A 25077-nucleotide genomic window follows, 5' to 3' on the forward strand; every position below is an offset into this window, starting at 1 on the left:
TTAATAGATACAACATGCTCGCCCAAACGCGAATTTTAAAAATAATAGTTACTGAAATAAAGAAACGGTCATCGTTAACGCTATTAAGACGTCACAAAACACTCGTCCTCACTTTAGTGCTGCCTGACAAATTTATCAAAAGTAACGCAACACGAAAAGGTACATGACATGTAGCATTTAGCATGTCGGTGTATCAAAATGACACCTTCTCCACGTATCAAAGTCAAGAGGTTAGTGGTCCCTATCCGTTCTGCACGGGAATAGGGACCGCTGCATCTGTACGAGAATATCCTGAAATCTACTACTTGGTAAGAGTAACGTCGATTTACAGCTGATCTTTTCTTGTGTTATGAAGCTATTGGCAGTAGCTGAAGGTGGCAGAAAAATCTGTGCCGACACTAAGAGCCTTGGTCAGAAGCACATTCCGACACTGCTGGCTGGTGAAACCTGTCCCTATCACTGTACTCGAGGACTACAAGAGAACAACCAATATTTTCAGTTGTATTTTGTCGTTTTTTCATCATCTTTAACTACAGAATGGTGAGGGCAACTTTGCTATTTCATAGCTGAAACAAAACGGTTTTTTTAATTTTTTATTCTATTTTTTATATTTTTATTTATTTCTTATTATTTCATTTTTTGTAACTAATGTCTTTCCCCTATAATATTTCTATTATTTCATCTTCAAAATCTTATTCGATGATTTTCAGCGCTGATCATGACATGAAAATGTCATTCGTACGTTTCAATCTACGATCGAAAAATATGCTACTAATCTTTAGTACCCTTCTTTAGCACTGGATCTCAGATTCTTTTATTCTCTTCCTTTTCGGTCTTCCTACACTCCATGATTCACTGCCATTCAGTGCTGTTACCGCAACGTACAATCTCTGAAATTTCTTTCTTAATGGCTACATTTTATAGTCGTAGAGATATATCATCGAGTAATGCTCTCATAGCAAGAGCTAGGCTCCTTCTTACATCTTCTGAACGTCTTCGTGATGTGCATTTTCTTCCAAGGTAGCAGAACTCCCTCACTTTATCTACTGCATACTCCCCAGTTTTGATGTTAAATTTGCCACAAATCTCATTTACGCTACTCTGCAACTCATTTGTGTCACCGTGATTAATTTTTAATCGGTACTCCGTGGTTCAGAAGGCTGTTCATGCCATTCAGCAAGTCCTGTCATACTTCGGGACTTTCACAGACGATGGCAATGATAACAGCGACATCTACTGCTGTGAATCAGTATCAGGCCTCTGCGACATCTTGAAGAAGGGCAGCTTTTTGTAATTAAAGTAGATAGATCATGATTTCGAGGATGTACATATTGATTCCGTCACAGGTTGCTGCACATATAAGAAAGGTCCAGAAAGGTACATTATTCACATTGCTGTGAGAATTTTCAGCAGGCAGTACAGGAATATTTTTCTTTTGGAGTTTCAGTCGAATGAATTCACATAAATCACTTTAGTGTAGTAGCTGTATCGCATACTTGATGGAATAGTTTGTGTCGGGTAGTAACAGCAATATGAATGTGATGGTGAACACTAACCCATACTAGTTATTCGGGAAACCAGATATTCGGGAAGCTTATGCAGAAAAATTGCGATTTGGACAATACATTGCAATGAAGTGTTAACAAATTGTAAGCAAATATTTACTACTAAAAGCAGTCTTGATCACGATTTATTTACTAAGATGACCGGTTTCGACCACTACTGTGGTCATCTTCAGACCATTTAGTAGGAACCTCTTTCTGCTGGAGAATCACTAGTGTAGTGATTCTCCAGCAGAAAGAGGTTTCTGCTCAATGGTCTGAAGATGACCACAGTAGTGGTAGAAACCGGTCACCTTAATAAATAAATCGTGAGCAAGACTACTTTTAATAGTAACTATTTGTAACACATTGATCTTGATCACTGTCACTCCCATAATGTATTCAAAAGTAAATTGTAAGCAGTTGTGGATGCAATGACTTGATCGCTTTCCTTGTTGACAGAAGCTAAAAAAACGATGTGCAAAAAACGTGATACACTTGAGTATTTTCTTAGGAAAACTTACTTAACATAATAAACTATTTCAGGGTTCTGTCACAATACGAAATATTGTTCGAATGTGTCTGAAAAGTTGTTACATCCACTTATGTAATAGTAACTAAGCAATCATTTAGTCATATATTTCAGTGCAGTGGCGACCCAAAATTAGGGCTTTCGAGGAGTAATGGTATTTATCCTTAGGATTCCTTCTTGAATTAAACTTACAAGTTTTGCTCAGATAATCACAGGAGCCATTTTTAGTGATTTCTTGTCGGGATAGTCGAAACCTGTGTTGTGATTCTTCAATTTCACCAGGCGTATTTTATGACGAAATAAATCTCGGGTGAACAGCCTGGTATGAGTGTGCATAGGACACAATATTTCGGCAATCGACCACGTTGCCATCATCAGGTGCGCTCATGTACTGTGCATCAGCGCACCTGATGATGGCAACGTGGTCGATTGTCGAAATATTGTGTCCTATGCACACTCATACCAGGCTGTTCACCCGATTTTACTTCTTTGAAACCTGTGTTGTTTAATCAGTTTCAAAACTAAAACCGTTTTAGTGGAATTATTTCACTCGCATCTGTTCTGCAACGTCCGAAACTAGGGATTAATCACCAGATGTATTCAGACGCAGTGTTCCGAACTGATCGCAGGTGAGCTTCTGGCCAGAGGACAATCCGGGAGGCACGGAGGACGACCGGCTGTCGCTGACGTCACAGCTGCGGAAGACCAAGTCGATGGACGCATCGTGCCTCGACATGCGGTCCATCGGCGAGGCGGTCAACCACAGCCCCATGAAGCCGCTCTCAAGGGCCAAGTCCGACTTCAACCTGGCCGCCTCCACGCACTCGCTCGAGCAAGGTAGGGCCGTGGACTACGTCCCAAAGTGTAAATATCGTCTGTAAACAGACAGTTAAGCTTTCCAGAAAGATGTGGTTAAAAAATGAGAAAAAAACTCTGTAGCTGATATCTCTACTGATAATGTTGTTGTTGTGGTCTTCAGTCCTGAGACTGGTTTGATGCAGCTCTCCATGCTACTCTATCCTGTGCAAGCTCCATCTCCCAGTACCTACTGCATCCTACATCCTCCTGAATCTGCTTAGTGTATTCATCTCTTGGTCTCCCTCTACGATTTTTACCCTCCACGCTGCCCTCCAATGCTAAATTTGTGATCCCTTGATGTTATAATAAGTCTGATGTTATAATATATATATATATTCACAGAGTTATCATAACATATATATATTATACATTATATAAATATAATATATATAACATATATATACATACACACACACACACACACACACACACACACACACACACATATATATATATATATATATATATATATATATATATATATATATATATATATATTATAACATCACACTTATATAATATATATGTTATATATAATATATACTGGGTGGTCCAAAAGTCCGGAAACACGCTGATAAAATCCAAATGGAGTAGCAAACAAGGAAACAGAGTCTCTACACACGAGGAACGGGAAGGGGGAAACTTTATAGGCTATGCCACCAACATGGCGGCCATCTTGAAAGCCACCATATTGGATTCAACTCCAAAATTTCAAATTGGAATGTGCTCATGTGACATATCAAACAGATAGAGAATTTCACCAGAAAAACAATGCCGTTGTTATTTTAAACATAGCTTTATTCATTCTCGGGTTATAGCCAATTACTTGCGGCAGCAGTGGGACGCTCGGCAGCGTGAGTATTACGTACTGAGAAGTCATAAAATGGAGTCTGAAACGGTGCAAAGTGACTATCCCATGCCTGATAGGTTACATGTGTTTAACTGTTAGGTATCATTTACTTATGGTAACGTTTTAATCAATGGTTATCTGAGGTTATTGGATGAAGGAGTGTTTCCCTCGTTGTTAAGGGAGGATGGGACATTTCCGGAATACTTCCATCATGATGGAGCCCCACCACATTATGGGCACAATGTGCGAGCATACCTGGATGTGCAGTTCCCTCAAAAGTGGATTAGTTGTAGGGAGTGGCCACCACGTTCACCAGATTTGACTCCTTTGGATTTTTATCTTTGGGGTCATGTCAAAGCAATGGTTTATCCTGTGAAAATACGGGATTTGCATCATCTAAAGCAGCGCATTGTTGATGCGTGTGGTCAAATTCAGCCAGATGTGTTGGTCAAAGTTCATCAGTACTGGGTTCGGAGGATAGAATTAACAATCCAACATAATGGACAACATATCGAGCCATTCCTATGACTGTTGGTGATCTCTCGGGACTGTACCATCGGCGTAATGCCTCTTCGGCACATAACACACATGCTGCCGAGCGTCCCATCGCTGCCACATGTAACTGGCTATAACCGGAGAATGAATAGCGCTACGTCTAAAATAACAACGGCATTGTTTTCTTGGTGAAATTCTCTATCCGTTTGATATGTCACATGACCATATTCCCATTTGAAATTTTGGAGTTGAATCCAAGATGGCGGCTTTCAAGATGGCCGCCATGTTGGTGGCATAGCCTATATAGTTTCCCCCTTCCCGTTCCTCGTGTGTAGGGAGTCTGTTTCCTTGTTTGCTACTCCATTTGAATTTAGTGAGGGTGTTTCCGGACTTTTGGACCACCCTGTATATATATGTAACGATAACTCTGTGAAACTGTCTTGTCTATTTGTCTTTGAACACGCTAATCTCTAAAACCAGTAGACGGATTTTTATGGGGTTTTAACTGGTTAACTTCAGCGTAGTTAAGGGGACCGCATACGCCATATTTCATCAAAATCGGATGACGAAAAAAATATACACTACTGGCCATTAAAATTGCTACACCAAGAAGAAATGCAGATGATAAACGGGTATTCTGGGACAAATTTATTATACTAGAACTGACGTGTGATTACATTTTCACGCAATTTGGGTGCATAGATCCTGAGAAATCAGTACCCAGAACAACCACCTCTGGCAGTAATAACGGCCTTGATACGCCTGGGCATTAAGTCAAACAGAGCTTGGGTGGCGTGTACAGGTACAGCTGCCCATGCAGCTTCAACACGATACCACAGTTCATAAAGAGTAGTGACTGGCGTATTGTGACGAGCCAGTTGCTCGGCCACCATTGACCAGACGTTTTCAGTTGGTGAGAGCTGGAGAATCTGCTGGCCAGGGAAGCAGTCGAACATTATCTGTATCCACAAAGGCCCGTACAGGACCTGCAACATGCGGTCGTGCATTATCCTGCTGAAAGTAGGGTTTCGCAGGGATCAAATGAAGGGCAGAGTCAGGGGTCGAAACACATCTGAAATGTAACGTGCACTCTTCAAAGTGCCGTCAATGCAGACAAGAGGGGACCAAGACGTGTAAGCAATGGCACCCCATACCATCAGGCCGGGTGACGAATACACGCTTTCAATGTGCGTTCACCGCGATGTCGCCAAACACGGATGCGACCATCATGATGCTGTAAACACAACCTGGATTCATCCGAAAAAATTACGTTTTGCCATTCGTGCACCCAGGTTCGTTATTGAGTACATCACCGCAGGCACTCCCGTCTGTGATGCAGCGTCAAGGGTGACCGCAGCCATGGTCTCCGAGCTGATAGTCCATGCTGCTGCAAACGTCGTCGAACTCTTCGTGCAGATGGTTGTTGTCTTGCAAACGTCTCCATCTGTTGACTCAGGGATCGAGACGTGGCTGCACGATCCGTTACAGCCATGCGGTTAAGATGCCTGCCATCTCGACTGCTAGTGATACGAGGCCGTTGGGATCCAGCACGGCGTTCCGTATTACCCTCCTGACCCCACCGATTCCATATTCTAGTAACAGTCATTGGCTCTCGACCAACGCGAGCAGCAATGTCGCGATACGATAAATCGCAATCGCGATAGGCTACAATCCGACTTTTATCAAAGTCGGAAACGTTATGGTACGCATTTCTCCTCGTTTCACGAGGTATCACAACAACGTTTCACCAGGCAACGTCGGTCAACTGCTGTTTGCGTATGAGAAATCGGTTGGAAACTTTCCTCATGTCAGCCCGTTGTAGGTGTCGCCACCGGCGTCAAATTTTTGTGAATGCTCTGAAAAGCTAATCATTTGCATATCACAGCATCTTGTTCCTGTCGGCTAAATTTCGCGTCTGTAACACGTCATCTTCGTGGGTTAGTAATTTTAATGGCCAGTAGTGTATATTCATAGGTATTACAAAAGTATGTGTGTGTATGTATGTCCCACATCTACACCGAAACAGCTGGACCTATTTCAACCAAACTTACTGTCTGGAATGAATCACTGCCAGAGTAAGAATCACCTAACAGTCAAGGGACGGCGGTGAAAAAGAAGTAAAGGCCACGATGTGCGAATACTCAGATTTTATTCAATCCAATATTTCAGAATGAGAGCACTTTTTGATTTACAACAAACTTTACACATGATTTTAATTTTTTAAAAAACTTGTTCTCGCTCACATGCACAAAATGATGAAAGAAAAAATGTATAGCTAATTTTCGTTTTCCATGCAGTAAAACTGTCCCATCAGGCATACTTTCATGGTATTTACATTTATTGCTTCGTTTGTAGTAACTGTAAACGCAACACATTTGGCACACAGTATCCACGTATGCTGTTGAATGTGACTACAAAATTGTATCATTTTACTACACAGATTTCAGGAGGTATGAGGGAAGGAGAAATCGGACAGAGAAATGGTGAGGAGGAAATGGACAGAGAAAAGGAATAGGAGGAGAGGACAGAGATAGGGGGAGGAGCAGATGGAGAGAGTGAAGGAGGGAATGGAGATGGACAAAGAGGAGGCAGAGGAGATGCACAGAGAGATGCACCAATAAAACTGCAAGAAATAAATACCAAGGCAACACGGGGTACTCAGCCACAAACAAGTAGCAGTGTCATAATTTTTTGTTATGCTTCATGCACGTACTGTAAGAGTGGATGGAAGTTTGCTTTTCAATCTCAGAAATCCCTTAGGCACGATATTAAAATGTAACCGTCTCAGTTATTGAAATTAACGTTGGTTTTTGGATTCATCATCATGTATAGTAGAACTGGTTGTCGACTTAGGGAATTTAGGAGAGGGTGAATGTTTGATTTTAGTTCAATTTTCTTACATAACCTGATCGAAAGAGGGTCTTCCGTCTATCTATTAATTATGTCAGCGTTTCATACACAGACAACTTCTGTATCACGGTTAAATAAATATACGGTTTTGAAGAATCTGTAGAATTCAGATGTTAAGAAACAGCGGTGAAGAGAACGTGTGATCGTAGATATTGCGTATCCTTTCCGTCTTTATCTGATCAAAGCTGTAAATCTAAATCGTTGCTCCCGTCAGATAAATTACAATGTGTCTACGACTACCAATCTGCTGTTTAATCAGATATCAGCCGGATGGGGGCAGGGGGGGTGGAGGTGTATCCTCCAAGGTACTTAAGTTCAAGATGGTTTGAACTAGTTTAAGTTACTTAAGCTAAAAGCAATTCAATTAATTTCACTTGCAGGGCAATAATTAGCGATGTAGTAGTTAAAAGTTAACAATAATAGTGATGATAATCGGCATGATAATGGACAAACCAATCCTTTGTAATGGGAATTATGTAACACAATCGATGAAACTGAGAAAGCTATCTTCCTCTCATTGACATTGCTTTAACCAACACTCATAATTTACACAAAAAAAACAGCATTGAAAAGAAGGTAAAATTCAGAAACCATGCGGGTGATATAAATGCCATGCGCAAACACAAATCGGTACACATCGTCCGTTTGGTAATATCGGACACCGGCGTTGTCCCAAAACTGACTGAAGAGCCCACAGAACCTAAAATGGCATCCTTCGCTCAGATGAAAACCGCCAAACAGATTTTCGGTTTCTTGCACAATATAATTAATCTAATGATATCTTGTTATTTAAATCGTCATCATTATATCAATACCATAAAAAAATTAGTGAACAAATAATAATGATAAGGAAAATGTAGGAAGAGTGTTTCAGATGGAGGCTATGGCATATGGCAAGTGAGAATTAAAGCTAAATGGTCAAAATTATAATTTCAAAATATCTGTAGAAAACTACAATGCGTTCATAAATAGCGACAGTAAAAAAAAGAATCAAGTAAGTAAGTCATTTTAACTACCTGGGCTGAAAACCTATGGTTATGATAAAGATATAAACAATAAGACAGTAAAATTTCAGGATTTCTGTGGAACAATAAAAAACATTAAACAAAAATACAAGCAAAGAAACACAAGTGAAATTCTATGCCGTAAGTCGGATAGTTACGTCGAAATGAAATCCAAAAGATCAGTTAAAGGATGTAAAGCAGAAGATAGGTTAAGAGGCGAAGCTATTAGAAATGAACTTAAAATATTTCCAACAACTGAAAAAAAAAGAACTCGCCACATTTATCTAGAAATGGCAAGAACATTTAAACGGAATGGAATAAGACAGATCCATACCAGTATTATACGAGTAAATGCGAAAGTAGCTCTGCCTGTTAGGTTTTCACCACTAAACCGCTGAATCGATTTTGATGGAATTTGGCTTGGAGGTAGCTTGAACGTCGAAGAAGAACATAGGCTACTTTAGAAATTGTGTAGTACGAGATATTTATTGATTTGAAGAATATGACGTAAAGTATTGAACAATAATCACTTCCTGAAGAAGCTATTTACTCTTTGTCTTTTGCAATTTATCATATTTGCGAAAACGTCTAACTGCTTGATATGTTCTACATAAATATGATTCACCGTAATGAGCACAGTCGTTGTACAATCCACAACGCCTTTGATTCAAACATGCTCGTAGCATTTCAGCCACTGAGTGTCACGCAGTCCTTACAGCTTCTGAGATCCTTGAAGACATACAACGCCGTCTTCATTCAAATGCTGTTAGACAAGCAGAGAAACCTTGTGCGTTTACACGTACAATGTGGCAGCCTTCCAATGAGGTTGAGATGCGAGCACAGTCGCGGGCAACAAACAGACACGTGAGGGCAGCTGACGTTGTTGCACGTACAAATATTGTAAAATATGTGCAGCACCGAACTACAGATTATTCACTTTCTTTCTTCGTCTGTTTAACATTATTTAATAATTTTAGAAGGTCCACGCTTTATTTTAGTACTGTTGTGATCACTCATCGCAAGAAAACTTCTGACAGCTCGTGGTGTGGTTAGCATTTTCCACCCTCGCTCACAGAGTCCAGGGTTCCATTCCCGCCCAGGTCGGATTTTCACCATTCAGGATTGTGTGTGTGTGTGTGTGTATGTGTGTGTGTGTTTTCATCACGGTATCATCATCGGCACGCAAGTCTCCGAGGTGCCGTCAAATAAAGAGATTTGCGCTTGCTCGGCGAACATGCTGAACGGCGTCTCCTGGCTAACATGGCCAAACGCATATTTCATTTCATTTTACTGATATGCAAGCTCAACTGCGTGTATCAGCTAGTATTTCATAAAGCTTTACAATATATACACAGAGCCGTTAGGGACATGGGTTGGCCCATGAAACAGTGGAGCTGAGAAGCTGAAGACTTTAACCTAATCCGTAAATGTAGATAATGATGATTATGATGATGATGATGAAATATGCGGTAAGTGACAGGAAACATTAACAAGGCACGCAAGTCGCCAAAGTGTCGTCAAATAAAGAGACTTGCACTTGCACGCCGAACATCCCGAACGGCGTGTCCTGGGCAATATCTAACCGTGGACATGTGGATTTCTAGACAGTCAGTTACACACGAAGCTAAAGGAACACACACCAATCGCGAATGGAAAAGGAAAGAACAGTACTGGTGGTGGTGCACGAAGCACCCTCCACCAGACACCAACATGAGTAGATGTAGATTTGAATGCAGAGACATGACGTGGTGGTACAGTGCCTACCTTTTTATGCACAGAGCCGGAGCCGCGACCCAAGTCCATGGCAGTGGCGTCTGGCTGGGACAACCAGCTGGCGCGGGCGCTGTACGCCTACCTCTCCAGCGGCGACAACCAGCTCAGCTTCCTGGAGGGAGACCTCATCGCCCTCATAGGTGAGTGTGCCTCAGCTCCAGCAGCACAGTCCCGCCAATAGACGATAAATAACTATACTTAATCTTCTTCTTAGGTATTATCTGCCTTACAAAATAGAGGTTCATCCGCAAATGTTCTCCACTTTCCTCTGTCCTGTACTTCTTCTTTAATCTGCTGCTAACTTATGTAAAGGTTTTTTAAATTACCGCTAAGTCACAAATTTTGTTAACTATTGTATGACTTATTTATTTAGCGACATGTTTCGAAGGAATATCTCATCTTCAGGCTAAATGGCATTACAAAAACAATTTTACAATGAGGTGATACCGATGTTACATAGTCTTTACATAAACGCTGTGGTTATCCTGTACATGAAGAGAAACCATAGTAAGACGCGATGTCACTTTGGAAGCTGGACTGATGTTTCCATGCAAATGTTTTGTAACGGTCACTCACTTTGTTCTTCTGGCGTGGCAGTCTCTTTGTGATGCGCTGAGGTATTTACATTTCCGTGGCTCTCTTGGCTTTCTTGATCACTGTTCACAAATTTTCACTGACGTAACAGTAACTTGGAAACACGATCACAGAAACAAATCTGTGGTGCAGTAGACATGATGGCGGTCGAAATACAGCTGGCTTCGATTAGACTATCGATTGTCGATCTGTGTGGAGCCAGATGTTTACGTGTCTTCTGCATGATAACAAGATGTTCCATTTAGCCTGAAGATGAAGTATTCCTTCGAAACATATCGCTAAATAAATAAGTCATACAATAGTTAACAGAGTTTGAGACTGGTAGCGGTAAATTAAAAACCTTTACATATTTCTTGAGACAGTAGCGGTCGAAAAATAGTCAAAATGGCTTCAAATGCTGCTAACTTCATAGTCTTTTTTTTTTGTCATTCGGGAGCCTTCTTCCTGTCCATCTCATTCTGCATCGTCACTGATTCTTCGTTACGAGAAATTTCTTTGTAGCACATGTTCCATCCGTTTTCCTAGCGAATTTCCTTTACTTTTATCTCATCTCCACTTCTTTGGAGTACTCCTTCATTCGTCATTTTGCCAGTCTATTTGACTTTTTAACATTTTTCTCTACAACTGCATTTAGAACTGTCGAAATACACAGTCCAGTCTTATTAATGTTACCACCGCCTACGTTCGGCTTCAACGTGCAGTAACCATTCAAAGACGGAAAGTGCAACACTAGCGGTTGAGAGTGCGTAAAACGTGTCTGAGGCGCACTGAGAAGAGTGCAGTCGTTGCCGTGGCGCAGAAATGGATCGATTTATCTGGCTTTCAATCCAAGGGTGGAGGCATTTCCGAAACGGCAAAGCTTGTAAGCTGTTCCCGTGCCGTCGTGATTAAAGTAAACCACGCACGGAAAAATGTCGCTATCCAAACCTAGTGCCGAGGCAGCTCTGGTTCACCACAGGCCGCCGATGACGGGAGTGACCGACGGCTGCGGAAATGTGTACAGACGAATAGCAACTGACAGCCCGGATGAACCACGAGGCTACCAACAGTGTCTCCTCAAGGACCGTTCAGCGAACATTGCAGCGTATGGACCTCCGCAGCAGGCACCTGTTCCACGCATCCATTCTGACTGCTATTCATCGGCGACGAAGGCTATAATTTACGAGCCAGTAGTGCAACTGGACGTCCATTGAGTAGTGACAGGTGTCGTTTTCTCTTGAATCATGTTTTATGCTTCACGCGTGAAACGTCTGAAAGCAAACACCATGCAACAATCGTCGGAAGCGTCCCGGCCAGAGAAGGAAGTGTTATGTTCTGGGGAATGTTTCCGTCGCATCCCCTGGGTGACCTCGTCATTCAGGAAGACACAGTAGTTAATGAGTATGCATCTGTCCTACATCACCCCTTCATGCAGTTTATTTTTCCTAGGTACGAGAGCACCTGTCAACAGAACACTGCAACGTGCCACGCAGCTCGCAGTCTAAGCACGCGGTTAGAAGAGCACCAAGGATGAGATTACCGTTCTCTTCTGGCCACCAAATTCTCCGGATTACAACCCAGTCGAGAATGTGTGTGACCACCTCAATCAGGTTGTTCGCACCATGGATCCTCTGCTGAGAAAATCTAGCGCACCTGGCTACGACACTGAAGTCGATATGGCTCCACATCTCTGTCGAGTCCTTCCAGAACCTCACATACATACATACAATAATCGTTGTTCCACTGATCATCAATACGACATTTCGTAATGATCTGGAACGTGTCACTTAACATAAGTATTCTTTACACAAAATAATTAATTAATTATTTTTTACAGTTAATATTTCTCATCTAAGAATTCATCTATTGAGTAGAAGGATTGGTATTCAGAAATTCTTTTAATTTGCTTTTAAATGTTGCTTGGTTATCTGTCAGACTTTTGATACTATTTGGCAGGTGACCAAAGACTTTTGTGGTAGCATAAGTCACCCCTTTCTGTGTCAAAGTGAGATTTAATACAGAATAGTGAATATCATCCTTTCTTCTAGTGTTGTAGCTATGCTCTTCGCTGTTGTTTTTGAATTGGGATGGGTTATTAATGACAAATTTCATAAGCAAATATATGTATTGCGAAGGTTTTTGTAGACTATCTGTACTGTTAATTTCAACATTCTGCATTCTTCCAGTTAATTATGAATAAAACCACTTGAGCACTGTCCCACTCATACCGCATTACGTAAGCTTATCTAGGAGAATTTCATGAGTCACACAATCAAAAGCCTTTGAGAGATCACAAAATATCCCAATGGGTGATGTTCGGTTATTTGTTGCATTTAATATTTGATCAGTGAAAGCATATATAGCATTTTCTGTTGAAAAGGCTTTCAGAAAACCAAATTGACATTTTTTTTTAATACTTCATTTTTACAAATATGTGATGCTACTCTTGAATACATTACTTTTTCAAGAATTTTGCATAAAGCTGTCAGAAGTGAGATTGGGCGGTAATTGTTAGCATCAGATCTATCCCTCTTTTTATGCAATGGTTTAACAATAGCACATTTCTGGAAAAATTCCCTGTTTCAGTGAGCTGCTACATATATGGCTGAGAATCCTACTTATTTGTTGGGAACAAGCTTTTAATACTCTGTTGGAAATGCCATCAATTCCATGTGAGCTTTTACTTCTGAGTGAATTCATTATTTTAATAATTTCAGTACGAGAGTTGGGTTGAATTTCAGTTTTATCAAACTGCGTAGGTACCGCATCACTCTCACTCTTCCTGCAAGTTTCGCAGCAGTCCTTGCTGCAAAAGATGGTTATTCAAGCTTTTGATTGGTGGTCACATTAGTTTGGCTGGACAGTCTATTTTCCTTCTTTGTTTTTTACTGTCCAATACTCGAAGCTACATTACCTATCGACAGTCTACCTCCTTATATCCTCCACATAGCTTCCATGATCTGTCACCTAACTTCCTGTGAAGCGCTTCAAACATTTGACTTAGTCCAAAGTTTATCCTTTCAATGATATTCCAACGCAATCTTCAAGTTTGCTAATTTTCACCACTCTGGTCTTTCCTCTGTTATTCTCTGCAGGTGAACGGAACAAGGGGTGGCAGTTTGGCGAGAACCTGCGGACGCAGTGCACCGGCTGGTTCCCGCTGGCCTACACAGAACTGCTGCTGGACGGCGTCGACAGGTAGGCAACGCATCTCCAGCGCTCTCTCATACAATTGCTTCCTGATCGCTGTACTTTGAGAGACATTTGAAACTATTCTGAGGTCAGTGCAAAACAGTTAAATTTGCAGAGAGCATTCTGTAAACCTATAAAGTAGCATAGATTGACCTAATTACAGTGTCTGCTGATATGTAGTAGTTGTTCCAAGAGGTAATTACTTTACAAATGAAGATGGGAAGAGTATGTCTCTAGGTACAACTAGTACCTGCAACTATTTAAAAATGCGTGATTCATCCAAGTAACAATAAGAAAAATAAATTTCCTTTAATTTACGTCTAAGGTCACAAACTTTTTGTTCACAGATTACCGGTTTAGGTCTATAATGACCATCTTCAGATCTATGTTTTATGACCTAGTGTCATAGTGGCTGCAGTACATTAGGAAATTGTTTTTATAAAACGCAGATCTGAAGATGGTCGTTATAGACCGAAACCGGTAATCTTTGAACAAAAAGTTTGTGACCATAGACTTAAATTAAAGGAAATTTATTCTATATACGGGTTACTGTTTTATTCGCGACAATGTCGCAACTTGTGGAATAAGAAAAATTACAAAAATCCTCTAGAGTGTTTATCAGATTCCAGTTAGCCAGACCTACGTCGTATCGAAATCACTTTATTTCATCTTAAATATTTGTAGTATTTAACATATAAAAAATACCTGAAAAATGACGAAACCTTAGTCGTTTCTAAATTTTTCATGGGAGAATATTCTATTTAATGAACAGCAAATTTCAAAATTTTAGTTATGTAAATATTAAAGTTAGTCTCTCTTAAGAAAGCAAGGTAGTGGGTTTTGGTAAGGACACTTGACAAAATATCATGAACTTCGTATTCCCAAATTTTACAGTATATATCCACGAAATGGTGTAAACAAAGCACAATGTTCCGTAGATTAGGCGCTCACATTCGTTTCGAACGAACTGTGTACATTCTGCACTGTGCGTGTGTAGAATGCGGCTAGCCTATACTGGCGCCGCCTCTGGCTGTAGCACAAATGGATAGCATTGTCTTGTGATTCTTCGAAGCATTTCCATTGACTTGAGGCTATATTGCATTTGTCGTACCTTATCAATATTTCTTGGATTGTGGTTAAAGACTTTTGGTCTTGGATGCACTGAGCAGTCGTTTATCGCGTAAAATGACTCTCGGAAACGCCGTATACTATGCTTGCTAGTGTTTCTGCAGTAGTATCTCTGAGTCCCATTGCTTATTTTGTGTGCAGCATATTGAACATTATGGTTTGGCACATATGCAACTGTGGTAATTAACTGGAAACAAATTACAGCGTTAGTTGAAATTTTATTTACAAGGTGTTTGTTGCTACTTTCTCTTTTTATGTGACTTGTGGCATTTGCAACTGCTGTAACGTTTTAGTCCATATTATTCAGTTTATTCTAATTTACATTCGGTTGTTCATTACCGCTTCGTATCTGGCTGTTTGTATATGTTATGTGGACAGGGTCTACCTCCGTTACATTTTCCCCATCAGTAGCAGCAAAATAGTCAACATCCACACTCAGGCTCGTCAGATAGTGCAGGAGGTGTCAGAGGTCAATTATATTGCTCATATTTGCGGATTTACTGCTAATTTTTGGGTCCATTAGGTCAATCCCGGTATAATCATTTATGGTATTTTGCGCTCTATATACAGAGGGGTCCAAAAAAAGGTATCTAATGTTTAAAAGTCCATAACTGGCAAACTAATGTTAATGGTGACCATTTCGAACACCTACAGTGATATCTTTAAGTTGAACTTTAAGCTACATACTGTCGCAGGTTCGAATCCTGCCTTGGGCATGGATGTGTGTGAAGTCCTTAGGTTAGTTAGGTTTAATTAGTTCTATGTTCTAGGTGACTGATTACCACAGAAGTTAAGTCGCATAGTGCTCAGAGCCATTTGAAACATTTTTCTAAGCTACACTTTCACCAAAAATGACACAACTCCGTCAATTAGTTTGCAAGTTATGGACTTTTAAACAGTGGATACAATTTTTGGACCCCTCTGAATTAGCACCCGATATTCTAGTTATATTTAGGACACCTATCGCCGCGTTTTAATAAATCTACAAATTTATCAATTTTTTTAAGTTAAGAGCCACCTATGCTTTTGAGCCTTTGAGCTACATGCTTGAAGCTCGGCAGGTGTTGCAACATATACACTCAAGAATGAATTTTCACTCGGCACTTTAGTGTGCACTGCATATACACTCAAGAATGAAATTTCACTCTGCATTTGAGTGTGCACTAATTTGAATCTTTCTGGCACGTTAAAACTGTGCATCGGACGGAGACTCGAATCTGGGACCTCTGCCATTCGCGGGCAGTTGCCGAACTGACTGAGATTTCCAAGCAAGACTCACGATCCATCCTCACTGCTTTACTAAAGCCAGTTCCTCACCTCCCACCTTCCAGGCATTACAGAAATTCTTCAGAAACGCTGGAGTACTAGCAATTCCGGAAGTAGCACTGTCATAAAATTCAGTCTCTCCTCTCTTTCTATCTCCGTTTTTTTTCCTTTTTTACGACGCCGGTTTGTCTAATTGTAGCCGAGTTATTGAAGTGAGATTGAAATGAGTACTTCGTCCAAAACTATCACTCACTTCCATGAGTTGCCGTTGCAGGTCCAGCATCGAGTTCCACGTCAAAAAATACTGTCTGGTTAATACAACTGAAAGAAAAAGAAACTGTAGCTATACGGCGTAGGCCTACCACCAGAAGGCACTGAGAATATCTCTTACATTTTTTGCTTGAGGAAAACTCTTACTTTACACAGGGTGTTCGGAAATTCTCGTTTCAAACTTCTAGGACTTGTAGAGTGGTGTGAGTAGATAATACTTCGAACTGGAATTCATTTCCGGATACGTACCGTTTCCGTGATACGACCATTTTGTTGACAATGCAACCAAATTTTTATGTAACTGATTAGCTATGACCCACTGAATCACCTTTTATACAATTCCACTCATTAATAGCCAAAGAAATTGTTCGTGTTCTCGTCGACGGATTCTCTTCAACGTGATGCCGTACGGCCTCTTCCAATTCAGGTGTGTGGGGTCTCCTTGGAGCACCACAGTCAAGCCTGCTGAGGCTGAAGGTACCCTTTTCTCGAAGACGCTGCGTAATTGTGGCGGAGAGCGTATGCGGTGGAGTCGGACCTTTTGGAGGACGAAGAGCAGCTTTTCCATTAACATGAGCTTCGCTGTTCACAAGGGACGTGTCGGTGTGCAAACTTGTACTCAACCGTGTTCCTCTAACACAGACACATGAACGAGGCTCGAACCAAGTCAGAGGGGTAGGAAAAAAGTAAAATTGCATCAGCCAATCCGACGTAAATCCTCCTCATCATGACTACCCTGTTGCGTAACTACGTACGATATATGTTGTCAAACGGCTGTAGCACGAAAACGGCACGTTTCCGGACAGGGATTCCTACTCGAAATATTATATACCCACTCCTCTCTACAAGTCCATAAAGTTTGTAACGGGAATTTCCGAACATCCTGTATACAATATGATTCAGCTGCCCCAACCTATTGCTTTTATGCATCTCGCAATGTCTTCAAATGCCACGGGAGAATTTTCGTATTCTCTCTCTCGCTCCGCGCATACTCTTGGTCCTACAGAGAAAATGAACATGACTTTTCTGTGCGAAATTTTAATGCAGTTAAATTTTGTCTGGAATACGTTTACACTAGAGGCCATAGTTTTCGAATTATTCAAATGGTTCAAATGGCTCCAAGCACTAGATGGACTTAACATCTGAGGTCATCAGTCCCCTAGACTTAGAACTACTTAAACCTAACTAACCTAAGGACATCACACACATCCATGCCCGCGGAAGGATTCGAACCTGCGATCCTAGCAGCAGCGCTGTTCCGGACTGAAGCGCCTAGAACCGCTCGGCCACAGCGACCGGCTTTCAAATTATTCAAGAAGACCCTACAAAAGTGAACTTCAAACGCTTTGTCCTTGAATAACTCGAAAACCGTGCCGTCCAGAGAAAACATATCCCAGTACAAAATTTAACCACATTAAATTTGCTGCAAAAAGTTCCTGTTCATTTCTTATGTACGACTAATAATTTGCTGCTAGTGAGAGAGAGGATATGAAGATTTGCGTGTGATGTTTGCAGGTGTTGCGGGTTCCATAAAACCTGTAGGCACGCTCAGCTGTATACCTCTGTATAACAGCATTGAGATCTGTTTCATTGATATGTAACACGCAGACATATAAGCCATGAGCTAGATTTCCGTCCGGCATCGAGACACAGAAAGGCAATCATGATTGCCATGTGACAAATGTTGAAACAAGTAAAGTAACTACGCAATTTCCTATGCTGTAGACTGATCATAGTACACTACTGGCCATTAAAATTGCTACACCAAGAAGAAACGCAGATGATAAAAGGGTATTCATTCGACAAATAAATTATACCAGAACTGACATGTGATTACATTATCACTCAGTTTTGGTGCATAGCTCCTGACAAATCAGTACCCAGAACAACCACCTCTGGCCGTAATAACGGCCTTGATATGCCTGGGCAGAGAGTCAAACAGAGCTTGGATGGCGTGTACAGGTACAGCTGCCCATGCAGCTTCAACACGATACCACAGTTCATCAAGAATAGTGACTGGCGTATTGTGACGAGCCAGTTGCTCGGCCACCATTGACCAGACGTTTTCAATTGGTGAGAGATCTGGAGAATGCGCTGGCCAGAGCAGCAGTCGATCATTCTCTGTATCCAGAAAGGCCCGTACAGGACCTGCAACATGGGGTCGTGCATTATCCTGCTGAAAAGTAGGCTTTCGCTTCCAATGTGCGTTCACCGCGATTTCGCCAAACACAGATGCGACCATCATAATGCTGTAAACAGAACCTGGGTTCATCAGAAAAAATGACGTTTTGCCATTCGTGCACCCAGGTTCGTCGTTGAGTACACCATCGCACGCACTCTTGTCTGTGATGCAATTTCAAGGGTAACCGCAGCCATGGTCTCCGAGCTGATAGTCCATGCTGCTGCAAACGTCGTCGAACTGTTTGTGCAGATGGTTGTTACTTGCAAACGTCCCCATGTATTGACTCAGGAATCGAGACGTGGCTGCACGATCCCTTAGAGCCATGCGGATAAGATGCCCGTCATCTCGACTGCTAGTGATACGAGGCCGTTGGGATCCAGCACGGCGTTCCGTATTACGCTCCTGAACCGACCGACTCCATATTCTGATAACAGTCATTGGATCTTGACCAACGCGAGCAGCAATGTCGCGATACGATAAACCGCAATCGCGATGGGCTACAATCCGACCTTTATCAAAGTCGGAAAGGTGATGGTACGCATTTGTCCTCCTTACACGAGGTACCACAACAACGTTTCACCAGTCAACGCCGTTCAACTGCTGTTTATGTATGAGAAATCGGTTGGAAACTTTCGTCATGTCAGCACGTTGTAGGTGTCGCCACCGGTGTCAACCCTGTGTGATTGCTCTGAAAAGCTAATGATTTGCATATCACAGCATCGTCTTCCTGTGTGTTACATTTCGCGTCTGTAGCTCGTCGTCTTCGTGGTGTAGCAATCTTAATGGCCAGTAGTGTATAAGTAACTAAATGCATTGTTTTGTTGACCATTAACATTATTAACGTTTATCATATACCGGAACTGTATTAAATGCTATCCGGATCCAAGCGTGCTGAAGAGGTAGATCGGAGATCTTCTTGATTTGATCCATCCATCTGCTCGCTGCTCTTCCTCTTGGTCTCGTGCCCTCGATCTTCCCTTGCAAGATTATTTTCTCTAAATTTTCTCCATCTCTTCTCACAATATGGCCAAAGAACTGGAGAATTTTTTTCGGTGACTCGAAAAGAAAGGCGTCTGGGGATATCGAATTTTTCAGTAATGGACACATTTGTTGTTCTTTTATGCGTAGCATCCTACGCCAACAGGAAAGCTCAAACGCATCAATGCGCTGTTTGTCTCTGGCCTTGAGTGTCCATGTTTCGCAACCATAAAAGAAGACAGAAAACACGAGTGTTTCAACTAGCCGGATCTACAATTTGCTCTGCTCTGCCAGATAGCCGGCCGAAGTGGCCGCGCGGTTCTGGCGCTGCAGTCTGGAACCGCGAGACCGCTACGGTCGCAGGTTCAAATCCTGCCTCGGGCATGGATGTGTGTGATGTCCTTAGGTTAGTTAGGTTTAACTAGTTCTAAGTTCTAGGGGACTAATGACCTCAGCAGTTGAGTCCCATAGTGCTCAGAGCCATTTTCTGCCAGATATTGGTGAGCTTCCGCATAGCCAGTCGGCCTAGCGTGATCCGTCTTCTTATCGCATCTTCACAATTTCCTGTGCTGCAGTTATATACGCCTATAATTATGTGCATCTCTCCGACGGCCATGCCTGAGAACTTGAATAATAATAATGAGCGTATGGCATTGGTGGCCGGGAGACCCCTCGCGGGGCGGTTCGGCCGCCGCTCCACAAGTTCTTTAACGCCACTACGGCGACTTGCGAGTGAATGAGGATGAAATTATGATGAAAGACACACAACACCCAGTCATCTCGAGGCAGAGAAAATCCATGACCCCGCCGGGAATCGAACTCGGACCCCGTGCGCGGGAAGCGAGAACGCTAACGCAAGACCACGAGCCGCGGACAGAACTTGAATGACCTCCGCTCTTACCCTCCGTTACTACGGCGGGATGCGATAAACTATTGCTAGGAGAACAAGCTGTTTCACATAACAGCTAAGCAGTTTTTGTTGGGTCTTTATTCCGCCAAGACTTGTCTCACTCTGTGTCATTTCGGCATGCGTACGATTCTTGAAAGGAGGAACCGTATTACAGTTTCGGAAGATCAAATTCATTGTATTGGCCTTCTCTACTTTCTTACGTTTCGGCGCCAGTGTGGTCTTTCAGTGACAGAGTAAAAGATTTCGATAAGCTTACTGCTGTACGGAAGATCAAAACTTCTTAGGGATTTTAAATAGATACGAGAGGAACGGTTCGCATAGAACGGTAGTGTCAGCTCGTGCAGTTCAATTCCGGCGCCCCACATATCGTGCACATGCACACCACCGACATGGTGATGACTAGGAAGTCGGACAAAGCGACACTTCTACTTAAACACACTTCCGCTGACCTACTGGCGCTGTGTATACGGGCGACGCTCGTGAAGCGTGCCAGAATTGCGTGCTCATTATGCATACAAATGCTGCGACAGCCGTTACATGCAACTGAAACGGCAGCCGAAGTCATCCGCTATAAGAAGACTGTTGGGTTGGCAGAAGAGCCAACACCGTGTTACAACTAGAGGCCGAAATGCACGCGTTTTAGCTCACGCAGGCTGGCGTGAGGAGGGAAGAACTATACTGACGTGAGGTCTGGAACATGACAAGGAATGAGGGTTCAGAAAGCGGACATTATTAGTTTCATACTTAACTTTAATCCATTAATGATGAACGTCGCTCTTGACGGTACATGAGTCACAATATTCTCTGTTCAGAAGACATAGTAACTGAATATGGTGCCTTGCTAGGTCGTAGCAAATGACGTAGCTGAAGGCTATGCTAAACTGTCGTCTCTGCAAATGAGAGCGTATGTAGACAGTGAACCATCGCTAGCAAAGTCGGCTGTACAACTGGGCGAGTGCTAGGAAGTCTCTCTAGACCTGCCGTGTGGCGGCGCTCGGTCTGCAATCACTGATAGTGGCGACACGCGGGTCCGACGTATACTAACGGACCGCGGCCGATTTAAAGGCTACCACCTAGCAAGTGTGGTGTCTGGCGGTGACACCACAGTGACCTGCATCAAACAAGTCTCGGGGCTGAAGACCACAACAACAACAACATGGTTCACGTCTTCGCGTTTACCTCACACACATTGGAATGACATGAATGCCATAGTAATCCCTTGCTACATGCCGGTGTTTATATACCTGCATCAGACTCGCGCTACGTTGCATGTACGCTGCTGCAACGCCCTCAAAGGGAAACTTTTTGATCGCTCGTTATAGTATTAGTATGGATGGGTAAACAAAATAATGAGTCCGTGATCAGTGTGGATATTTAGTGTGTAAAGCGTTTTGGTCACTTAACATGTGTCTTTATTTGTAACGTCTTTCCGGCTGCCGCCACCAACACATCAAATCTTAGAACGCTTGAAACGACGTTTCGTGTCAGTAACTGCGGCGGCGCGTTCTTTCCGTCCCTTTACGACGTACCTGCACCTACCTGTGAACATTGTCTCAGCAGATCATCAGTAGGAAAGCCGAGTGAAACCTACTGTACGTCGACGTGAACCAGGCTGCAATTTAAGTCACTAATCTACGTTTCGGGAGAAAGTTTTCACACAAATGAAAGTTTGGAAATTTTGTCCTGAAATAATATATTCTGAAACTTAGGTGAGCAAGTATCACTGCCAAGCCCGTGCTAGTCTTAACCCAGTCACTCATAATCCCTTTCACTCACGTTAGCAAGTTTATGGTGTTGTATTTCCCGAAAATGTAATAGCTACAGAAATACTGATTGTTTTCGATTGATAATGCTCGCCAAATATTAAGTCTGTCGGTACCAAATGCAGTCACAGTTTTTAGCCACCGACCTGCGAACTACGCCACGCGGAATACATTTTTCTCGTCACAAAATTCCGAAATTTCTACACTTTCCAACACTTTTGATGTATGAAACACTGCTAGATCCGGCAACTTATCGTTTCCATCGGAACTACTACTACACACGTCCGAACTGCTTCATAGCTAGGCTCCCACTCTTCCAGCAGAGAGAGGCGCGCGAAGAATATTGCTTTACCATTGGTCAGTTTACTCAACCACCAATAGCAAAACAACACTTTCCCGCGTCAGTCCGCGCTTTTCATTAATAACCAATCGCATAATAGTAAACCTAGTGACTGCACTTTTTACCGGCGTAATTATCTAATGTGTTGAAGTTTCGCTTATGCATAAAGCTATTTACTATTGTTATTTGTACCTGAATTAACTTTCCCTTTACCATAAACTTACTTTACAAACCTATTCTACAAAAATCCCCTTTGTCCATACCCATACTTCTTCGAAATGTTCCCACACTAAATTCCACTACTTGGAAGAGCAGTTGAACGGAATGGACAGTGTCTTGAAAGGAGGATATAAGATGAACATCAACAAAAGCAAAACGAGGATAATGAAATGTAGTCGAATTAAGTCGGGTGATGCTGAGGGAATTAGATTAGCAAATGAGACACTTAAAGTAGTAAAGGAGTTTTGCTATTTGAGGAGCAAAATAACTGATGATGGTCGAATTAGAGAGGATATAAATTGTAGACTGGCGATGGCAAGGAAAGCGTTTCTGAAGAAGAGAAATTTGTTAACATCGAGTATAGATTTAAGTGTCAGGAAGTCGTTTCTGAAAGTATTTGTATGGAGTGTAGCCATGTATGGAAGTGAAACATGGACAGTAAATAATCTGTACAAGAAGAGAATAGAAGCTTTTGAAATATGGTGCTACAGAAGAATGCTGAGGATTAGATCGGTAGATCACATAACTAATGAAGAGGTTTTGAACAGAATTGGGGAGAAGAGGAGTTTGTGGCACAACTTGACTAGAAGAAGGGACCGGTTGGTAGGACATGTTCTGAGGCATGAAGGGATCACAAATTTAGCATTGGAGGGCAGCGTGAAGGGTAAAAATCGTAGAGTGAGACCAAGAGATGAATACACTAAGCAGATTCAGAAGGATGTAGGTAGCAGTAAGTACTGGGAGATGAAGAAGCTTGCACAGGATAGAGTAGCATGGCGAGCTGCATTAAACCAGTCTCAGGACTGAAGACAACAACAACAACAACCTTAAAACACACGCATCATTCATACTGCTAAAACACATTTATAACATTTTACATACACAAAAAGACATAATAACACTTTATGAAAATACTAGAACAGTTTATGAAAAATATTAATATTACTTTAGTTCACTCTAGTGACCACAATCGAACAAAAAATCACAGTCTTCCTATCCAATATTGTCCTCTATCGGCTGACACATAAACCACGTGCTCGTCCAGTTTCGCATCACCATCTGTCACTCTCCAGCTCTGAGACACATCTCCCACTTAACCGCCTCCAAGGCAGGATCGTTATACGGCGCTACGCCTCCGTAACAAAAGACGAATGCTAACCACGTATACGATCTGGCTTAGTGGGGCGTCACTCAGCCTTGCTAAGGCATATGTTTTATAGTTACTGTAGTAAACCTTCTTTTACAAGCGCTACGTATTGATCTGATGATGGCAGTGGCCGAAACAGCGTCATAAAGAAAGACATATATTAAGTGATCTAGACGGTTGGTTTCGCTAAATAGCCTATCGTGTAACTTTACCGCATTGCATCACTCAATGCGTAGAGACGACTGAGCTGGTGAGGGTGGCTTCGGTACGCTAACAACGACGTGCCATTGTCTCCTGGACAGCCAGTCAGCGACGGGTCATTGGGAGGACTGTCAGGCCCTCCATTCGGGCAAGAGCAACCAGCGTCGCACCGCTGGGCCTAATGGCAGCTGGCCCTTCACGGACAGCCGCCCTTCATGGCTCGTTACGGGAGGGTAGGGTCCGCTTTAGGGCAGGCCGCGTATGAGCGGCGCCGTCGCCGCCGAATTAATGCGGCTGTCTACGACCTCGCGGCCGGCACTCCGGAGCGACCATTAGCCAGAGGCGAGGACAGGGCGCGCGCCGTTGTCCCACCTAATGGCCGGTGGCCGGCCCTGGGCCCGCAGCACACCCGCCGCTGCAGATAAGGCCGGCGGCTGCCGGCGCTCTGTTTATGGAGGCGCCAGGTATTATGCTAAAGCGGTTAGCACGTCTGTGGCGAAGGCGCAGTCGGATTCCTCTGGCTGGCAGCACTGGGTCGTTTCGCGACGTCGCTGAGCATACGGCACAGGTCAGCGAGCTACAGCAGGAGAGCCCTGGTAACGTGGCCGTAGACTGCTCGGCTTTGTTTTCATATCGTGTAGCCACTCACGTTTGAGTATCATTCTTAGGCTGCGAGCACGTGCGTGGAACGAGTCAGGCAAAGTGGTGGCAGTGAAAACCGCATCTGTGAAAAAGACTCGGAACGTGGTCAGTGAACCATATGAGTGTAATCAGGAAACCAACAGTGACCTGCTAACACAAAATCTGCAAAAAGCGATGAAGGTGCCAGAGGATGTGGTCTTCAGTATTACTGCTGATCTAAGGCAGAGCTCCACTCTAGCCTATTCTGTGGAAGTCTCTTATTCCCTGCATATGTACATATACATTAGACTGCTTTCTGAACTC

At 42.6% G+C, this 25077-nt stretch overlaps 1 protein-coding gene across 1 annotated transcript in view; it reads left to right on the forward strand.

The window, feature by feature from the left end:
* Window positions 1–25077, forward strand: part of LOC126234226 (brain-specific angiogenesis inhibitor 1-associated protein 2-like) — a 639899-nt gene that overhangs the window by 565173 nt on the left and 49649 nt on the right. The window contains exons 8-10 of the mRNA XM_049942915.1: window positions 2703–2910; window positions 9969–10103; window positions 13632–13734. Of these exons, the coding sequence (XP_049798872.1) occupies window positions 2703–2910; window positions 9969–10103; window positions 13632–13734 (446 nt within the window). The remainder of the gene's footprint in view (window positions 1–2702; window positions 2911–9968; window positions 10104–13631; window positions 13735–25077) is intronic.

Source organism: Schistocerca nitens, chromosome 2 (genome assembly GCF_023898315.1).
Source record: "Schistocerca nitens isolate TAMUIC-IGC-003100 chromosome 2, iqSchNite1.1, whole genome shotgun sequence".
Lineage (NCBI taxonomy): Eukaryota > Metazoa > Arthropoda > Insecta > Orthoptera > Acrididae > Schistocerca > Schistocerca nitens.